The sequence below is a fragment of the Panulirus ornatus genome, chromosome 44, assembly GCF_036320965.1.
Source record: "Panulirus ornatus isolate Po-2019 chromosome 44, ASM3632096v1, whole genome shotgun sequence".
Taxonomy (NCBI): Eukaryota; Metazoa; Arthropoda; class Malacostraca; order Decapoda; family Palinuridae; genus Panulirus; species Panulirus ornatus.
The window spans coordinates 4,771,230-4,785,788 of record NC_092267.1 but is presented as its reverse complement, the minus strand read 5'-3'; the positions used below and the strand labels follow the sequence as shown (position 1 = coordinate 4,785,788).

Below are 14,559 nucleotides of genomic sequence, written 5' to 3'. Positions count from 1 at the left end.
GAAATGCAGGCTGGGAGTCAGGCTATCAGAGTTAGCACTTATGAACAAGGCTTATTTTCAAAAAATTCAGAAAAGAGTCATAAAAATAAAATTGCCCAATCAAATGACAGACAAAGAATCAGAGCACCAATCATAAAAAAAAATTGTGTTGTACTTAGTGTGGTTTAAGAGGCTAGAAGGATTATAAACATCAAGATATTTTCAACTGTCTCTAAATCAAATCATAAATAAAAAATAAATTAAAAATAAAATAAAATAAACAAAATACTAAGAAAACATTATGCCTAAATTATAGCACGTTAAGTGATTAATTTGTGTTAAAAATTCTTACTAGTCACTATTACTACTGGTCATAAAATGAACACATGAAAGATGTGATTACAACCTGAAAATCAGGATAAGTAATAAATGTAGGTAAATGAATGTAAATAATGTGAGATAACCAAAATGAACTGTTTATGAAGTGAGGCCATCGAGTAGTAAAATTCTGTTCTACTACGTATTGCCATAATATCACAGCTGGAAACAATACACCAAATGTTAGATCTTGGAGGTGGTTCTAGGGGAATAATTTTGAGAATTTTCAGAGGAAAGGATATTGTAAACAACTTTAGAGTAAGAATATGGAAAATTCTGCCTAAACAGAAAAACATAAGTATGTAAATCAATTGGAAAAATTATAAGGAAGTACATTAGTTTAGACAGGAACAAAAGGACTATTCTGAATAAGTGGAAGGAAGTGAGGAAGTTTAGGAGGCAAATAAGAAAACAAACTTGGAATCATTCAAAGGAAGAGCGAGAATGAGAATACTGAAAAATAAGAATGTATACAGGTGAAAATATACATAGACAGAGCAAAGGACTATGCAGAACAAGTGCAGGAGACCCAGTGGTGACTACGGCTAAAAGATAAGGGGAACAAAGTAAGGAAGAAAGGTCAGACTGATCAGCAAGAAGCCTGTACTGTAAAAGTAAGAGGACTGATTATTTGTGAATGAACTCAAGGAGTTTATTTGGTAAAGTAAGAGGACTGATAAATTTTGAATGAACTCAAGAAAGAGTTTATTTGGAAGTTGAGAGTAAAAAAATGAATAGTAGATACAAACTGGAGAGCAATGGTAATGCATGCAAGTAATAACATGGCAAGCTATTAAAGTGAATCAAATGATCAGAGGTAGATAACACAGTGCTCACAGAAAGATCCAACAACCTGGCACAACCAAGTACTGGTACAGGAGGTAGAAAGACACAAAACAGTGATGATATTTGAAATGGAAGGGGAAAACATTTCATCTTAGGAGGAAAGGGTCACCAATTGGAACAGAAATTAATCTCAAAGACTTCATGTACAAGACCAAGGACACAGCAGTATGGAGAAAAGACCTGTAAAGGTAACTTTTAGATAAAAGCATATCAGTGGGACAAGCTAACAAAATCGATTATGAAATATTTTGTAAGATGTTTATCAAAATAAATGCAAACCCATATAGGAGTTCATACAAATCAAGAAGAAAATATTTAAAGGATTGGAATGCTACATAATGTATACAGATGAGATGTTACTCAGCAATGTTTATGAGCCTTACTGAGGATGTGTACAAATACACTTGACAAACCTTTTGAAATTCTGTTCGAGATGTTCCCAGATAAAGGCAGGGTGCCATGGGAGTGGAAAAAGGTAAACATCAAACTTATCTATAAAAAAGGAGACCTGGAAGAGGCACTGAACTACAAACCAGTCTCCCTGATGACTGTATGGTACTGGGAAAGATAATCAGAAAACAATTGGTAAACTTTCAACAGAGGAAATATTACCAAAGTGAAAGGAAGCAAAAACTTAGGGAAAGGTCCTGTGTAACAAACCTATGGACAAAAAATTATGCTCCATACAAAATCACTTCTCTTACAGAGAGACAATTCATGTTCCACTATATATATCATTTCTATCATAAACAGAAAATTCATGTTCTATGTATATCATCTCTCTTATGAAAATATTTCCAAAAGTGGGAAGACCAGACTTACAAAGTATACAGCATTTCCACTTACCAATACTGAAGAATTCCTTTGCAACTGATTCTGCTAACTTTTCACACCAGGCTTTGGTAGGACAGAAGACCAGAACAGATAGGCCTTCTAATACGGTCTCAAGACAGAGTTGAATTAGATGGTCACTGTCACCCTACCAGGATCAGAATTTTCATTTTCTAAGATATTACAAGTATCAAAATCTAATCAATTCTGATGTCTACTCTGCATACATAAACACACTTCTGGTAAAACATCAGTCACAATTAAGAATGAGATTCACAAAAGAATAATGATTCACAATAGAATTATTCTAAAACACATAACTGCAAAACACAAAAATTTATGTTCATTATCATATCACCATTAATGTACACTGTATAACCCTTTTATGGGGCTTCTGCAGCTCCAAAGCAGTGTTACAGTCAGAATCAGGAAAATGAAATCCTTAAGAGAAAGAGAAGTTCCTCAACAAGACTGTCCAGTTCTCCCATTTATTAATGCATGACGATGATGGGTGAAACATAATACTCTGAAGTGCTTTGGTTACATGGAAAGAATGCAAGATTTAGGGGTTTACAAGGAGAGTGTATGATAGTACAATTAAAGGGGTCAGTGTTAGAGGAAGGCCACCTGTGACTTAAGGAAACAGAATGGAGAAGTATCGAAGCTGAAGGAGCCGCATAAAAGGGATCCTGAGATTAATAATTCAATCAATCACTCACTATACATATACATTTCTGAGAACATTCAAATGGCACTCACCTTAACAGTCAACTGAGGATCTAAATCCCTTACTTTTTTCATGGTGGAATCATACACAGATCTACCGATCTTTATCCTTTCTGCAAGTGGTACAGGTCTGAAATTCGTGCTATACAACTGAGCATCTAGCCAACATGCTAGTAGTTCCAAATTTGGTAAAGTAGCAGACATTCCAATAATCTGTATGTTATTTTCATCCTGAAAATACATATGCTTCCATCATTTTGATATCTATTACCCCCAGCTTACTAACACATAATTTTTCTATAAACTGACTGAAACATCTAATCAAAGATAACTAAACTTGGCATTACATGAAAGCACATTCCTTCAAAAATATTTATCATTTCCTAACTTTACCTCATTCTCTGCACTTTTCCATAAAACATTTTATGTATGCTCACTAATTTTGGTACAACAAGCTGTATTTCAAATTATGTGTCACAGTAAAATATTTAACAATGAAATCATATGTTTCTATCTATCTACTCATACCTCTGTTGTCCAGTCCCTTCCAGACCTCCCTCAAGTGGGTGGCCATAACATAACTAAATTCTAATTCTAAGGATGTTTAAGTATGCTCTGTCTGATATTACATGTGTGATATATGTGGTATATCCCAGTGCATAAATTTTTTGTTCATACCACTTCTCCCACCCTTCCAAAAGAGACTGAAAAGCCAACAAACTAACAGCCTCATTTGCTTACCATTCAAAGCCAAGACTCACAGACTATTCTATGTTTCAATATGCCCTTGACGAGCCCTCTAATGGTATGTTACCCCCTGTACCACACAGATCCAATTCATTCTATCCTATGTATACCTCCCATTCCAGATTGTTCGGGCCCTGATACCCTAAACCTCCTCTCAATCCTTCCATCTCATTCTTGGCCTACTCCTCCCCATCCCCTCTCCACTTTTGATAAGTAAATCCTCTTCATCTTTCTTTCTTTGCTCATCCTTTCGATATGTCTGAACTATTTCAGCACACCCTGGTCAGCTCTCTCAGTCACCCTGCTCTTACTACCTTACCTCTCGCTCATATTGTCATTCCTTACATGATCATCTCATTTTGCTAATGTCCCCAGGCATTTAGCTTTCAATTCAGTATCACTTGTTTTATTTCTTTTGCATTCCAAAGCCAAGACTCACATCCTTACTACACTACTTTCAAACATACCCAACTTAGCCATGACAGACATTGAATTCTCCTTCCACATATTCCTTAATGCAACCAGGACCTCAGTAACCTCTCCCATCCTACGACTCACTTCAGCCTCAATGGTTCCATATGCTATCAGAACCACTCCTTGGTACCTCAAGCACTCCACTTACTTCAGGTCCTCTCCACTAAAATTTACTCATGAATTGTCTTGTCTCATCCCCTGCTGCACCTACTCTGTTTTGTTTGCATTTACTCTCAATATTCCTTTTTCATACACACTCCCAAATTCTGTCACAAGCCTTTGGAGCTTACTTCTGGAATCAGTCATTCAAGCTAAGGGCATCTGCAAACAGAAACTAATTCACCTCCTGTACCCTTAAACTCTATCATACAAAGAACCTTCCTATTGCTCTAAGAGCCTTGCTTTTGCCTCACCCACTAACCTATCCATAAACAGATTAAAAAACCATAGTGATATCACACATCCTTGTCACACTGTCACACTCTCACCTTCAATTTAAACTACTCACTCTCCATTAACAAAGAAATCTTGCTTCCCTTGTAAAAACTTTTATTGAAATCCATCTGCCAAGTCTCTGTCCCACTAAAAATCTTTGAATATTCTTCTGATCCTATCTTCATTTCTCCGTCATCTTAGCCCTAATAATATTTCATTTACACCCTGCTCTGAAGAGGACTTCTGTCTATGACAAAAGCCTTCAATGTAAGAAAAGACTCCAGAGCCATCATAGTTTTTTAAGAAAACACAATGTACCAAGATATTACCTTTTTGTTCTTGGAGTGATTAGATACAAACATGACCTTAGTGAGGAGCAGTTCCAAGAGGTACCCACGATGAGGATCACCAACCATGTGCAGCTCATCAACCACAATTATACCAAGCTCGTTCATATTCTTACCCTCCAATAACCTGCAAAAAAATCTGTCCTTAAATATGTTTTGATATTGTCATATATGGTCCTGCTTATATTCTCAAATGCTGCATACACATATAAATCTATAACCTTTTCCCTAACCAACATATAATCACATCAAAATATTTCAACTCTTCTAGGGGAGCATATTGAATTTCAAGGAGATCCTAAGAGAACCAACTCCTTCTGAGTACAATTCATAAGGAATATGACTAACATGATTCTAAAATTATAAAACTGCTTGCATTTATTAATTCTATCAAATTGTGAACAAGAAATCTTTAGTTCTAAGACATACTTTTCAACAAGTTAAGTGGACAACACTACACCCCCAATAGCAGTGAGATGCAATGGTTGGAAGATTTTAAAAAGGAATGAGATATCTAGAAATGATTTTCACAGAATACTAAAAAGTTTAGACACAAACAAGACTCTTGGTCCTGGTGAAATTTCACCATATATGCTATGTGCACTTATGTGAAACAAACACCTTCAAATACTGTTGACGATATTGCTGGAGGGAGGTTAAGTGCTAAGAGAGTGGAAAAAGGCAAATGTTACACTGAGTTAAAAGAAAGGAGACAGGGAAGAAGCACAGACCTACAGACCAATCTCCCTGACTAGTGTGATCTGTAAGGTTCTGGAAAAGATAATCAGAAAGCAAATGGATGACTTTCTACAGGGAAAAAATAATCTATGTGAGTGACTGCACGGTTTTATGAAAAAGATGTCAAGTGCAACAAACCTCATGAATTTCTACAACAGAGTGAGCTCTGTCTTTGACAAAAGGGAAAGCTCAGTGGATTGTTTGTAACTGAGCTGCCCGAAAGCATTTGACACTGAACCACTTGGGAGGCTTATATGAAGCTGAGTCATCAGACAAGAACAAGAGGGGTGACTCCTTCAACGAACAGAAGATTATCTTATTGGAAGGAAACAATAGATGTCTGAGAAGCCTACTCCAAAAGGGTACAGGTCACTAACAGAGTGCTTCAGGGTTCTGCAGTAGACATGGATTATTGGAAGAAAAAGACCAGCAGTAAAATAATAATGCCTCCACTTCACTTAAAGAGAGAAAAAACAGTATACCAAATATGTCAGAAAACATTTAAGGTGCCCTCAGTCTTTATTCTCTAAAGCAGAATCAACATAGCCTCTACCCCCTTTTACTGCTTAATAGTAAGCCTTCTAGATACATGTAGATGTGAACTGGAACCTGAACAAAGGCAATTGATTGCTTGCCAAGCAGAAAGTTCCAGGAGAACAATGCTATCACCTAATTAGGCTATAATCTTTTGTCAACAACAATATCAACAATATCTGAACTAAAAGTTCTACCGCCAACTAGGCTATAATCATCTACACTAAAATATAATCATGTCAATGACAACATTTCACTAAAAGTTAATCATCTACACTAGGATACAATCATGCCATTGACAATATCTGGAATAAAAGTTCAAGTATGTAAATGTACCTTTAGATTAGAGTCACACTCAGACCAAGAGGCACTTGTATTGCCTAATCTTATGAAAAAAAATTTTTTTCCAAAATCTTTATGCCATGATATTTGTGTATGCCTAATGCATACATGTTATGGAATATCCCATCATTAAGCACCCATCAGTCGTAACACTTACAAAAAATTCAGTTTTCCCAAGTAATATCCAAATTTATCCAACTACATACCCTAAAATCTAACTAGTTGGTCACCTCCATAAGGGGTAAATAATGAGTATGTATGAAGTTTCTGTCAAGTGCTGTTCATCAAGCAACCACTAACAATAATGTGTCCACAGACAGACAGACAGACACAGAAGTGATGACATTATATCCCATGTACACTTCTAGTCATGACATGATATTCTGTGTACACTTCTACTGACGACATGACAGCCCCTGGACACTTCTAGCAATGACATGATATCCTGTGTACACTTTCAATCGGCAAAACTGAATAATCTAATATCACTGACAAACTCCACAGTCATCAGATACTAGATATTTTTCTTTTACAGAAAAATGTGCCCATTTCTGGTAATTTGCTTAATCTATTCAAATTTCTCAACCATACCTGTTAACTATGTTGTTGGCCTTTTCAATGGTACAAACAGCAATATCTGTATTTTTCATCCCTCCTGGTGGCCCCTGGGATCCCATGAAACCTTCAACTCGTAAACCAGCAACACTAAACATTTTCTGTTCAAGAAACAATAATTCAATGGGTATCAAAATAAATCCTTTCCACTGCTACTTTTTCAATAAAATGCTCCTTAATAACAAATCTTTTATAAACATTTATCACAAATTCCATTAAGTGAACCAGGTACACACAACCTTCAAACGTCACTAACATACATTCTCAACGCATAATTAATGTGCTGAAGTTGCCATACATACCTTTTACCTCTGGGTAACAAAATGATTTGTCAAGTAAGACCAATGTCTTCAGGCATACCACTTTCATATACAAAATACTTCCAATTCCAGCAATCTCCAATCATTCCTCTTACATTTCTGTCTCATATATCCCTTGCCCTAAAATATGGCATATTCACAGGATACAAGAAGGGAAAAATAACACTGGATTTATCATCTGAAACCTGAAACTATCAAAAAATGATACAGAAAATTGGCAAGGAAGTTTTTCATTATGAAATGCTTATAAATCAGTTGCTCCATCAAAATAAGACAATTTATGTCACTCTTTAGCTCAAATCTGAAAACTATACAAACCTCAATGACAAATCCATCAACATCTCATCCACAGTCCAAAATTTATTCACTGTCACAGAAGTCCACAATAACTACTGCTTGGGATAACTTTCAAAATAAAGGCTGAGAACCATTTAAATATCTTTACTGAAATGCAGATACATATATCAGTGAATAACTAAAAACAAATTTATACAAATTTTATAAAACTTGAAACAATTACATCACCTTACAAGTAATATGCCTCTGAAAAATTTGTGATGAACAGTTGAAAAATTCAGATAAAAGAACAAGACAGTAACTGACATATGTAAACATAAGCATATACACTAAAATATGTGCCTACAAAAGAAAACTACATTGCACGAAACTTAAGCAACGAGTATCAGTGACCACTGAAAAATACTCACTTGAAGGTAGTACATCTTTTCTCGTGCAACTGATACAAAAGGGAGAATAAAGACTCCTTTACGCCGACTTTCCATCACCCTTTTCAGAAGAAGCAGTTCAGCCACAAGAGTTTTGCCTGAATTATGAAAAATGCAGAAAATTTGTGGAAATTCAAGTTTTTGTTTTGATGCAGTTACAGAGTATTACTGCAAAAATTAATAAATCATTTCTAGCTGTATCACATCCACACCCTCCCATAGTATTTTCATTCAAAGTAAGAACCAGTGCATAGTATCTACATAATACCTATTTTCAGAGCTACAAATATAATGAACTGATTTTCACTTAAATATATGTTAATGAATTAACTGACACAGGGAATGTACATAAAGTTAATGTACATAAAGTTATAAATAAAGATGTTTGTAAACAAACTAGCAACAATACCAATGCAAAGCAAATGTAAATGAAGAATAAGTGAAAGCCACAATCCTAAACCATCTTAATTCACTAACCAGGAGTTAAGGACAAGTGCATCTTTAGTTATCATTATGGATTTATTACACCAAAGACTACAATAATCCTTCCACCTCCAAGGAGTACCAACAAGTATCTACACTGAGATTTTGCCATAAAGTAGGGTTTTACACAAACTGGCATAGGCTCTGCTTGCCTAGACAGTTGTGGGGAGAGAAAGCCAATCCAGGAGCATCCTCAACAGGGGACGCACCCATAGCGCCAAATCAAAGGTCCTGCATCCAGGAAATACTCAGAAAGTTTTCTTTCTCCCTTACCTCCAATGATATAGTACAAAAAGAAACAATGCATAAAATAATAAAGATGTCTTAAATTACTATGGGAAAAGCTAACCCTGGCAAGAACTTCATCTATGCTAATTGTTTTAATAAAGCCTTTTCTTACCAGCCGATGTTGGTGCAGAGTAAATAAGATTTCTTCCATCAAGTACCTTTGGTAAACTTAAACATTCTGCTTGCCACTGGAACATTGTCTTGATTCCATTCTTTATATAACACTGAAAACAAACACAAAAATCTTGGTACACTGATAATAAAAAATGCCCTATTTTGTGGTGAAACAAAAGACCCCTTAATGCTGTTAAGAGCTTTTATAAAGGGAGTAGTGCTTGATAAAAGGATATATGTTGTTATGAGTGGTAAGAAAAAGTGTAGAAATGTGTCAAGGCACTATAATATCACCTGGCTGTTTAAAGTTTACATGCACGGGATATTTCATAAGATTAGAAAAGTGGGGGTAAATGCAGTGTACGGCTGAACCAAGGTGAAACACAATGAATTCTACTAAAATAATTGTGAGATGAATGCTGTTCTATTAGCTAAATCAAAAGAGGATATGAGCAAGTGGTAAGATTCTTTCAAGTCCAACTGTGTGTGAAAGATGCTGAAAGTAAATGCAATTAAAGCAAGGTTCCACATACATATAAATGAAGGAAAATCAGATGTGGTAACTGGTACGAACTGATGGTGGGAGAGCTCAAACTGTGAGAAGTTATGCAAGGGAAAGGAAATGAAAATACAATGATAACTGGTGACTGGATAGAATTCAAAATGTGTAGTGTCATGTGTTTGCATGACGGAATATTTGTCTTAATTCAAGTGTATAGGTAGGAACTCATTATTTTTCATAGTCTGTATGAGCAAGAGATAGAAACAGCAAAGATATTAGATGTTTAAAGAAAGGAAATATGAGCAAGGTGTGACAAAGACTTTTTAGAAAAATTAACAAAAGCCTTTATCATTATGGCTTTGCAAGATATGTGGCAAATGATGAGTTGGTGAAACTCTACGGTGGTAATGCTGAGGGTTCAAGAAGAGGTGAACCATTAAATAGATGGATAGTTGCACAATATTAAAGTTTTGGGACTTAAGGTATTTCAGATAAAGATACCTCAGGAATGATTTTCGATCAAGTACAGTGGAAGTATTTTGTGTGTGATTTGAGATCTGAAATGTCACTCTTGCACAACATTCAAATAAATGTGAAAATGAAGTAAGTTCTGATATCAATGTGGAAGTCTGGTATTTCAAGCACCATGGACTTGTGCTGATGACATGAGTGTTATAAGATGCTGTACACTTGATTCATCCAATGAAAGAATGATATGAGATAAAAGAGAGATTGAACCTGAAACAGAAAAATAATTAACATACCTGTAACACAACTTCAGGCAGGCCCCATGATGACAACTCCATCTTCTCCTGAGTTGACAAAAAACTGCAAGTCTCATTATTCATACCGAAGGGAGATCTTAAGCTTCCTTCAGTCTTCTGGACCTTGAAAGAATCAGTTTCCTTATCTTGTGCAAGTGTTTCAGATTCATTTGGTGCAGATACATGAGATGATTCAGATTCTTTATTTGTATTCTCATTACGTACATCGTTATCATGCAAATCAATTCCAACAGGCATTTGAGCCCTATCATACACAAATTGGTCATTGAAAGGTGCTTTTCTCTCCTCTGATACAGGAGAATTTGCAAATGCTTTCACCTTTAAAGACCCAACCAAGTTAATGTGTTCTTGCACTTTATCACCTTCATTAGCCTTAACAAGAAACTGAGCTTTCAAAAGTGCATCAGCATTAGCAGATATGCATGATGTATCTGGATTACAAAATTCAACAGGTGCTACTTCAGCAGATGTACTGGGAATAACAAGAGACTTATAAATTTTTGGGTTTTCATATTTCTCTGTACCTGGAGTTTGAACACCAGGCATATCTCTTTTCTTGGTTTTAGATATCTTAGAACATGATTGTACTCTTTTGGAGGAATTAGACAGAATCTCATTTGTCCCCAGGGAATGAATCTTTTGACTGTTCTTTAATTCCTGTTCTACTTGTCTTTCACTCACTGGGGAAAAATCTACTGAATGATGATCCATATGAAATGTACCTATATCTGTATCTCTCTTACTCATCACTCCTAATGTCAGAGATTTAGAATTATGCTCTTTATTGAAAACAGCCACATTGATTTGATTCTCTTGCTTTTTCAGTAATTTGCTAGAAGTCACAGGTGAATCTTGTGCATCAGTAAAGATTTCCATAACATTCTCATTTTTCTTGTCCCAAATTTTCACACAGTGAGAGTTTGATGAATGCTCTAACATCTTGTCTGATTCAGTTTTACCTTTCTTTACATTTGATTTACTTTTTTGTCTGTGATTAACTTTATCCACTACTGAAGATACCTCTATTAATGAATTCATGTTAATTTCTTTCAAAGCCTGACCATTATTAAGGTCCTTTACAAAATCAGTATTTACATTAGTTACTAAGCTATCCTTATATGTGATACTATCATTTCCTTTATTGTCTTTATAAAGTAAATCAACAGACATCTCATTACAAACTTTATTTTCAACAGTCTTCTTCTTTAAAAAAAAATTTGTACTTGGCAAACAATCAAGCTCTGATCTACTTTCACTCATTTTAACTCTGTTCCTTTGTGATCTCCTAACAGACTCATTGGTAGAATATCTACTAACTCGCCCAAGGTCATTCCCATGATTCTTCATGGACTTATGTAAGAATGAAAATCTTTGCCCTGAGTCTCTCCGTTCTTGTTCTTCGGGAGAAGTAATTTCATCAGGAAAAACACTATTATCAAGATCCATGGCATCAATAGCTTCAAGTGTATCAGTGCCAAATGATGTAGACACAATATCATCCTTCTGTCTTTCTTTATCATCATTTTCAGCATACTTTTTAGATACTGGATTACAATTTTTTTCCCTCACATCTGAATGTGACTTGTTTAACCTTGGTGATCGTCTGAGACCTGCAAACCTAGTCCCATGGGAGGATAATGCATTACGGTGGTTTTGGAATGTTTTCTGTGAAGATACTTGCTCCTCTGATGAGATTAAGCTGTCTGCATCAGTGTATTGTGCCTCAAATTCACACATGCCATCCAAGATCTCAAGATCACAAAAGGAATCCCCAAACATTGAATCATTCTGTAAAGAGAAAATTTTTACTTCAATTACTTATCTATTTATCTATTATACTTAATCGCTGTTTCCTGTGTCAGAGAGGTAGCGCCAGGAAACAAACAAAGAATGGCCAATCCACTCATATACACACACACACACACACACACACACACACACACACACACACACACACACATATATATATATACATATATATATATATATGTATTAACTTTCTAAAATGGGAAACAGAAGAAGGAGTCACGCGGGGAGTGCTCATCCTCCTCGAAGGCTCAGAGTGGGGTGCCTAAATGTGTGTGGATGTAACCAAGATGTGAAAAAAGGAGAGATAGGTAGTATGTTTGAGGAAAGGAACCTGGATGTTTTGGCTCTGAGTGAAACGAAGCTCAAGGGTAAAGGGGAAGAGTGGTTTGGGAATGTCTGGGGAGTAAAGTCAGGGGTTAGTGAGAGGACAAGAGCAAGGGAAGGAGTAGCAATACTCCTGAAACAGTTGTGGGAGTATGTGATAGAGTGTAAGAAAGTAAATTCTCGATTAATATGGGTAAAACTGAAAGTTGATGGAGAGAGGTGGGTGATTATTGGTGCATATGCACCTGGGAATGAGAAGAAAGATCAAGAGAGGCAAGTGTTTTGGGAGCAGCTGAATGAGTGTGTTAGTGGTTTTGATGCACGAGACCGGGTCATAGTGATGGGTGATTTGAATGCAAAGGTGAGTAATGTGGCAGTTGAGGGAATAATTGGTATACATGGGGTGTTCAGTGTTGTAAATGGAAATGGTGAAGAGCTTGTAGATTTATGTGCTGAAAAAGGACTGATGATTGGGAATACCTGGTTTAAAAAGCGAGATATACATAAGTATACTTATGTAAGTAGGAGAGATGGCCAGAGAGCGTTATTGGATTACGTGTTAATTGACAGGCGTGCGAAAGAGAGACTTTTGGATGTTAATGTGCTGAGAGGTGCAACTGGAGGGATGTCTGATCATTATCTTGTGGAGGCTAAGGTGAAGATTTGTATGGGTTTTCAGAAAAGAAGAGTGAATGTTGGGGTGAAGAGGGTGGTGAGAGTAAGTGAGCTTGTGAAGGAGACCTGTGTGAGGAAGTACCAGGAGAGACTGAGTACAGAATGGAAAAAGGTGAGAACAATGGAAGTAAGGGGAGTGGGGGAGGAATGGGATGTATTTAGGGAATCAGTGATGGATTGCGCAAAAGATGCTTGTGGCATGAGAAGAGTGGGAGGTGGGTTGATTAGATAGGGTAGTGAGTGGTGGGATGAAGAAGTAAGAGTATTAGTGAAAGAGAAGAGAGAGGCATTTGGACGATTTTTGCAGGGAAAAAATGCAACTGAGTGGGAGATGTATAAAAGAAAGAGACAGGAGGTCAAGAGAAAGGTGCAAGAGGTGAAAAAAAGGGCAAATGAGAGTTGGGGTGAGAGAGTATCATTAAATTTTAGGGAGAATAAAAAGATGTTCTGGAAGGAGGTAAATAAAGTGCGTAAGACAAGGGAGCAAATGAAAACTTCAGTGAAGGGCGCAAATGGGGAGGTGATAACAAGTAGTGGTGATGTGAGAAGGAGATGGAGTGAGTATTTTGAAGGTTTGTTGAATGTGTTTGATGATAGAGTGGCAGATATAGGGTGTTTTGGTCGAGGTGGTGTGCAAAGTGAGAGGGTTAGGGAAAATGATTTGGTAAACAGAGAAGAGGTAGTGAAAGCTTTGCGGAAGATGAAAGCCGGCAAGGCAGCAGGTTTGGATGGTATTGCAGTGGAATTTATTAAAAAAGGGGGTGACTGTATTGTTGACTGGTTGGTAAGGTTATTTAATGTATGTATGACTCATGGTGAGGTGCCTGAGGATTGGCGGAATGCGTGCATAGTGCCATTGTACAAAGGCAAAGGGGATAAGAGTGAGTGCTCAAATTACAGAGGTATAAGTTTGTTGAGTATTCCTGGTAAATTATATGGGAGGGTATTGATTGAGAGGGTGAAGGCATGTACAGAGCATCAGATTGGAGAAGAGCAGTGTGGTTTCAGAAGTGGTAGAGGATGTGTGGATCAGGTGTTTGCTTTGAAGAGTGTATGTGAGAAATACTTAGAAAAGGAAATGGGATTGTATGTAGCATTTATGGATCTGGAGAAGGCATATGATAGAGTTGATAGAGATGCTCTGTGGAAGGTATTAAGAATATATGGTGTGGGAGGAAAGTTGTTAGAAGCAGTGAAAAGTTTTTATCGAGGATGTAAGGCATGTGTACGTGTAGGAAGAGAGGAAAGTGATTGGTTCTCAGTGAATGTAGGTTTGCGGCAGGGGTGTGTGATGTCTCCATGGTTGTTTAATTTGTTTATGGATGGGGTTGTTAGGGAGGTAAATGCAAGAGTCCTGGAAAGAGGGGCAAGTATGAAGTCTGTTGGGGATGAGAGAGCTTGGGAAGTGAGTCAGTTGTTGTTCGCTGATGATACAGCGCTGGTGGCTGATTCATGTGAGAAACTGCAGAAGCTGGTGACTGAGTTTGGAAAAGTGTGTGGAAGAAGAAAGTTAAGAGTAAATGTGAATAAGAGCAAGGTTAT

At 36.7% G+C, this 14,559-nt stretch overlaps 1 protein-coding gene across 1 annotated transcript in view; it reads right to left on the bottom strand.

The window, feature by feature from the left end:
- The window catches only part of LOC139762685 (DNA polymerase theta-like), a 90,687-nt gene that overhangs the window by 62,254 nt on the left and 13,874 nt on the right, over positions 1 to 14,559 (bottom strand). The window contains exons 4-10 of the mRNA XM_071687645.1: positions 10,189 to 11,997; positions 8,921 to 9,032; positions 8,020 to 8,135; positions 6,969 to 7,093; positions 4,746 to 4,890; positions 2,794 to 2,991; positions 2,050 to 2,182 (exon numbers count right to left, since the gene is read on the bottom strand). Of these exons, the coding sequence (XP_071543746.1) occupies positions 2,050 to 2,182; positions 2,794 to 2,991; positions 4,746 to 4,890; positions 6,969 to 7,093; positions 8,020 to 8,135; positions 8,921 to 9,032; positions 10,189 to 11,997 (2,638 nt within the window). The remainder of the gene's footprint in view (positions 1 to 2,049; positions 2,183 to 2,793; positions 2,992 to 4,745; positions 4,891 to 6,968; positions 7,094 to 8,019; positions 8,136 to 8,920; positions 9,033 to 10,188; positions 11,998 to 14,559) is intronic.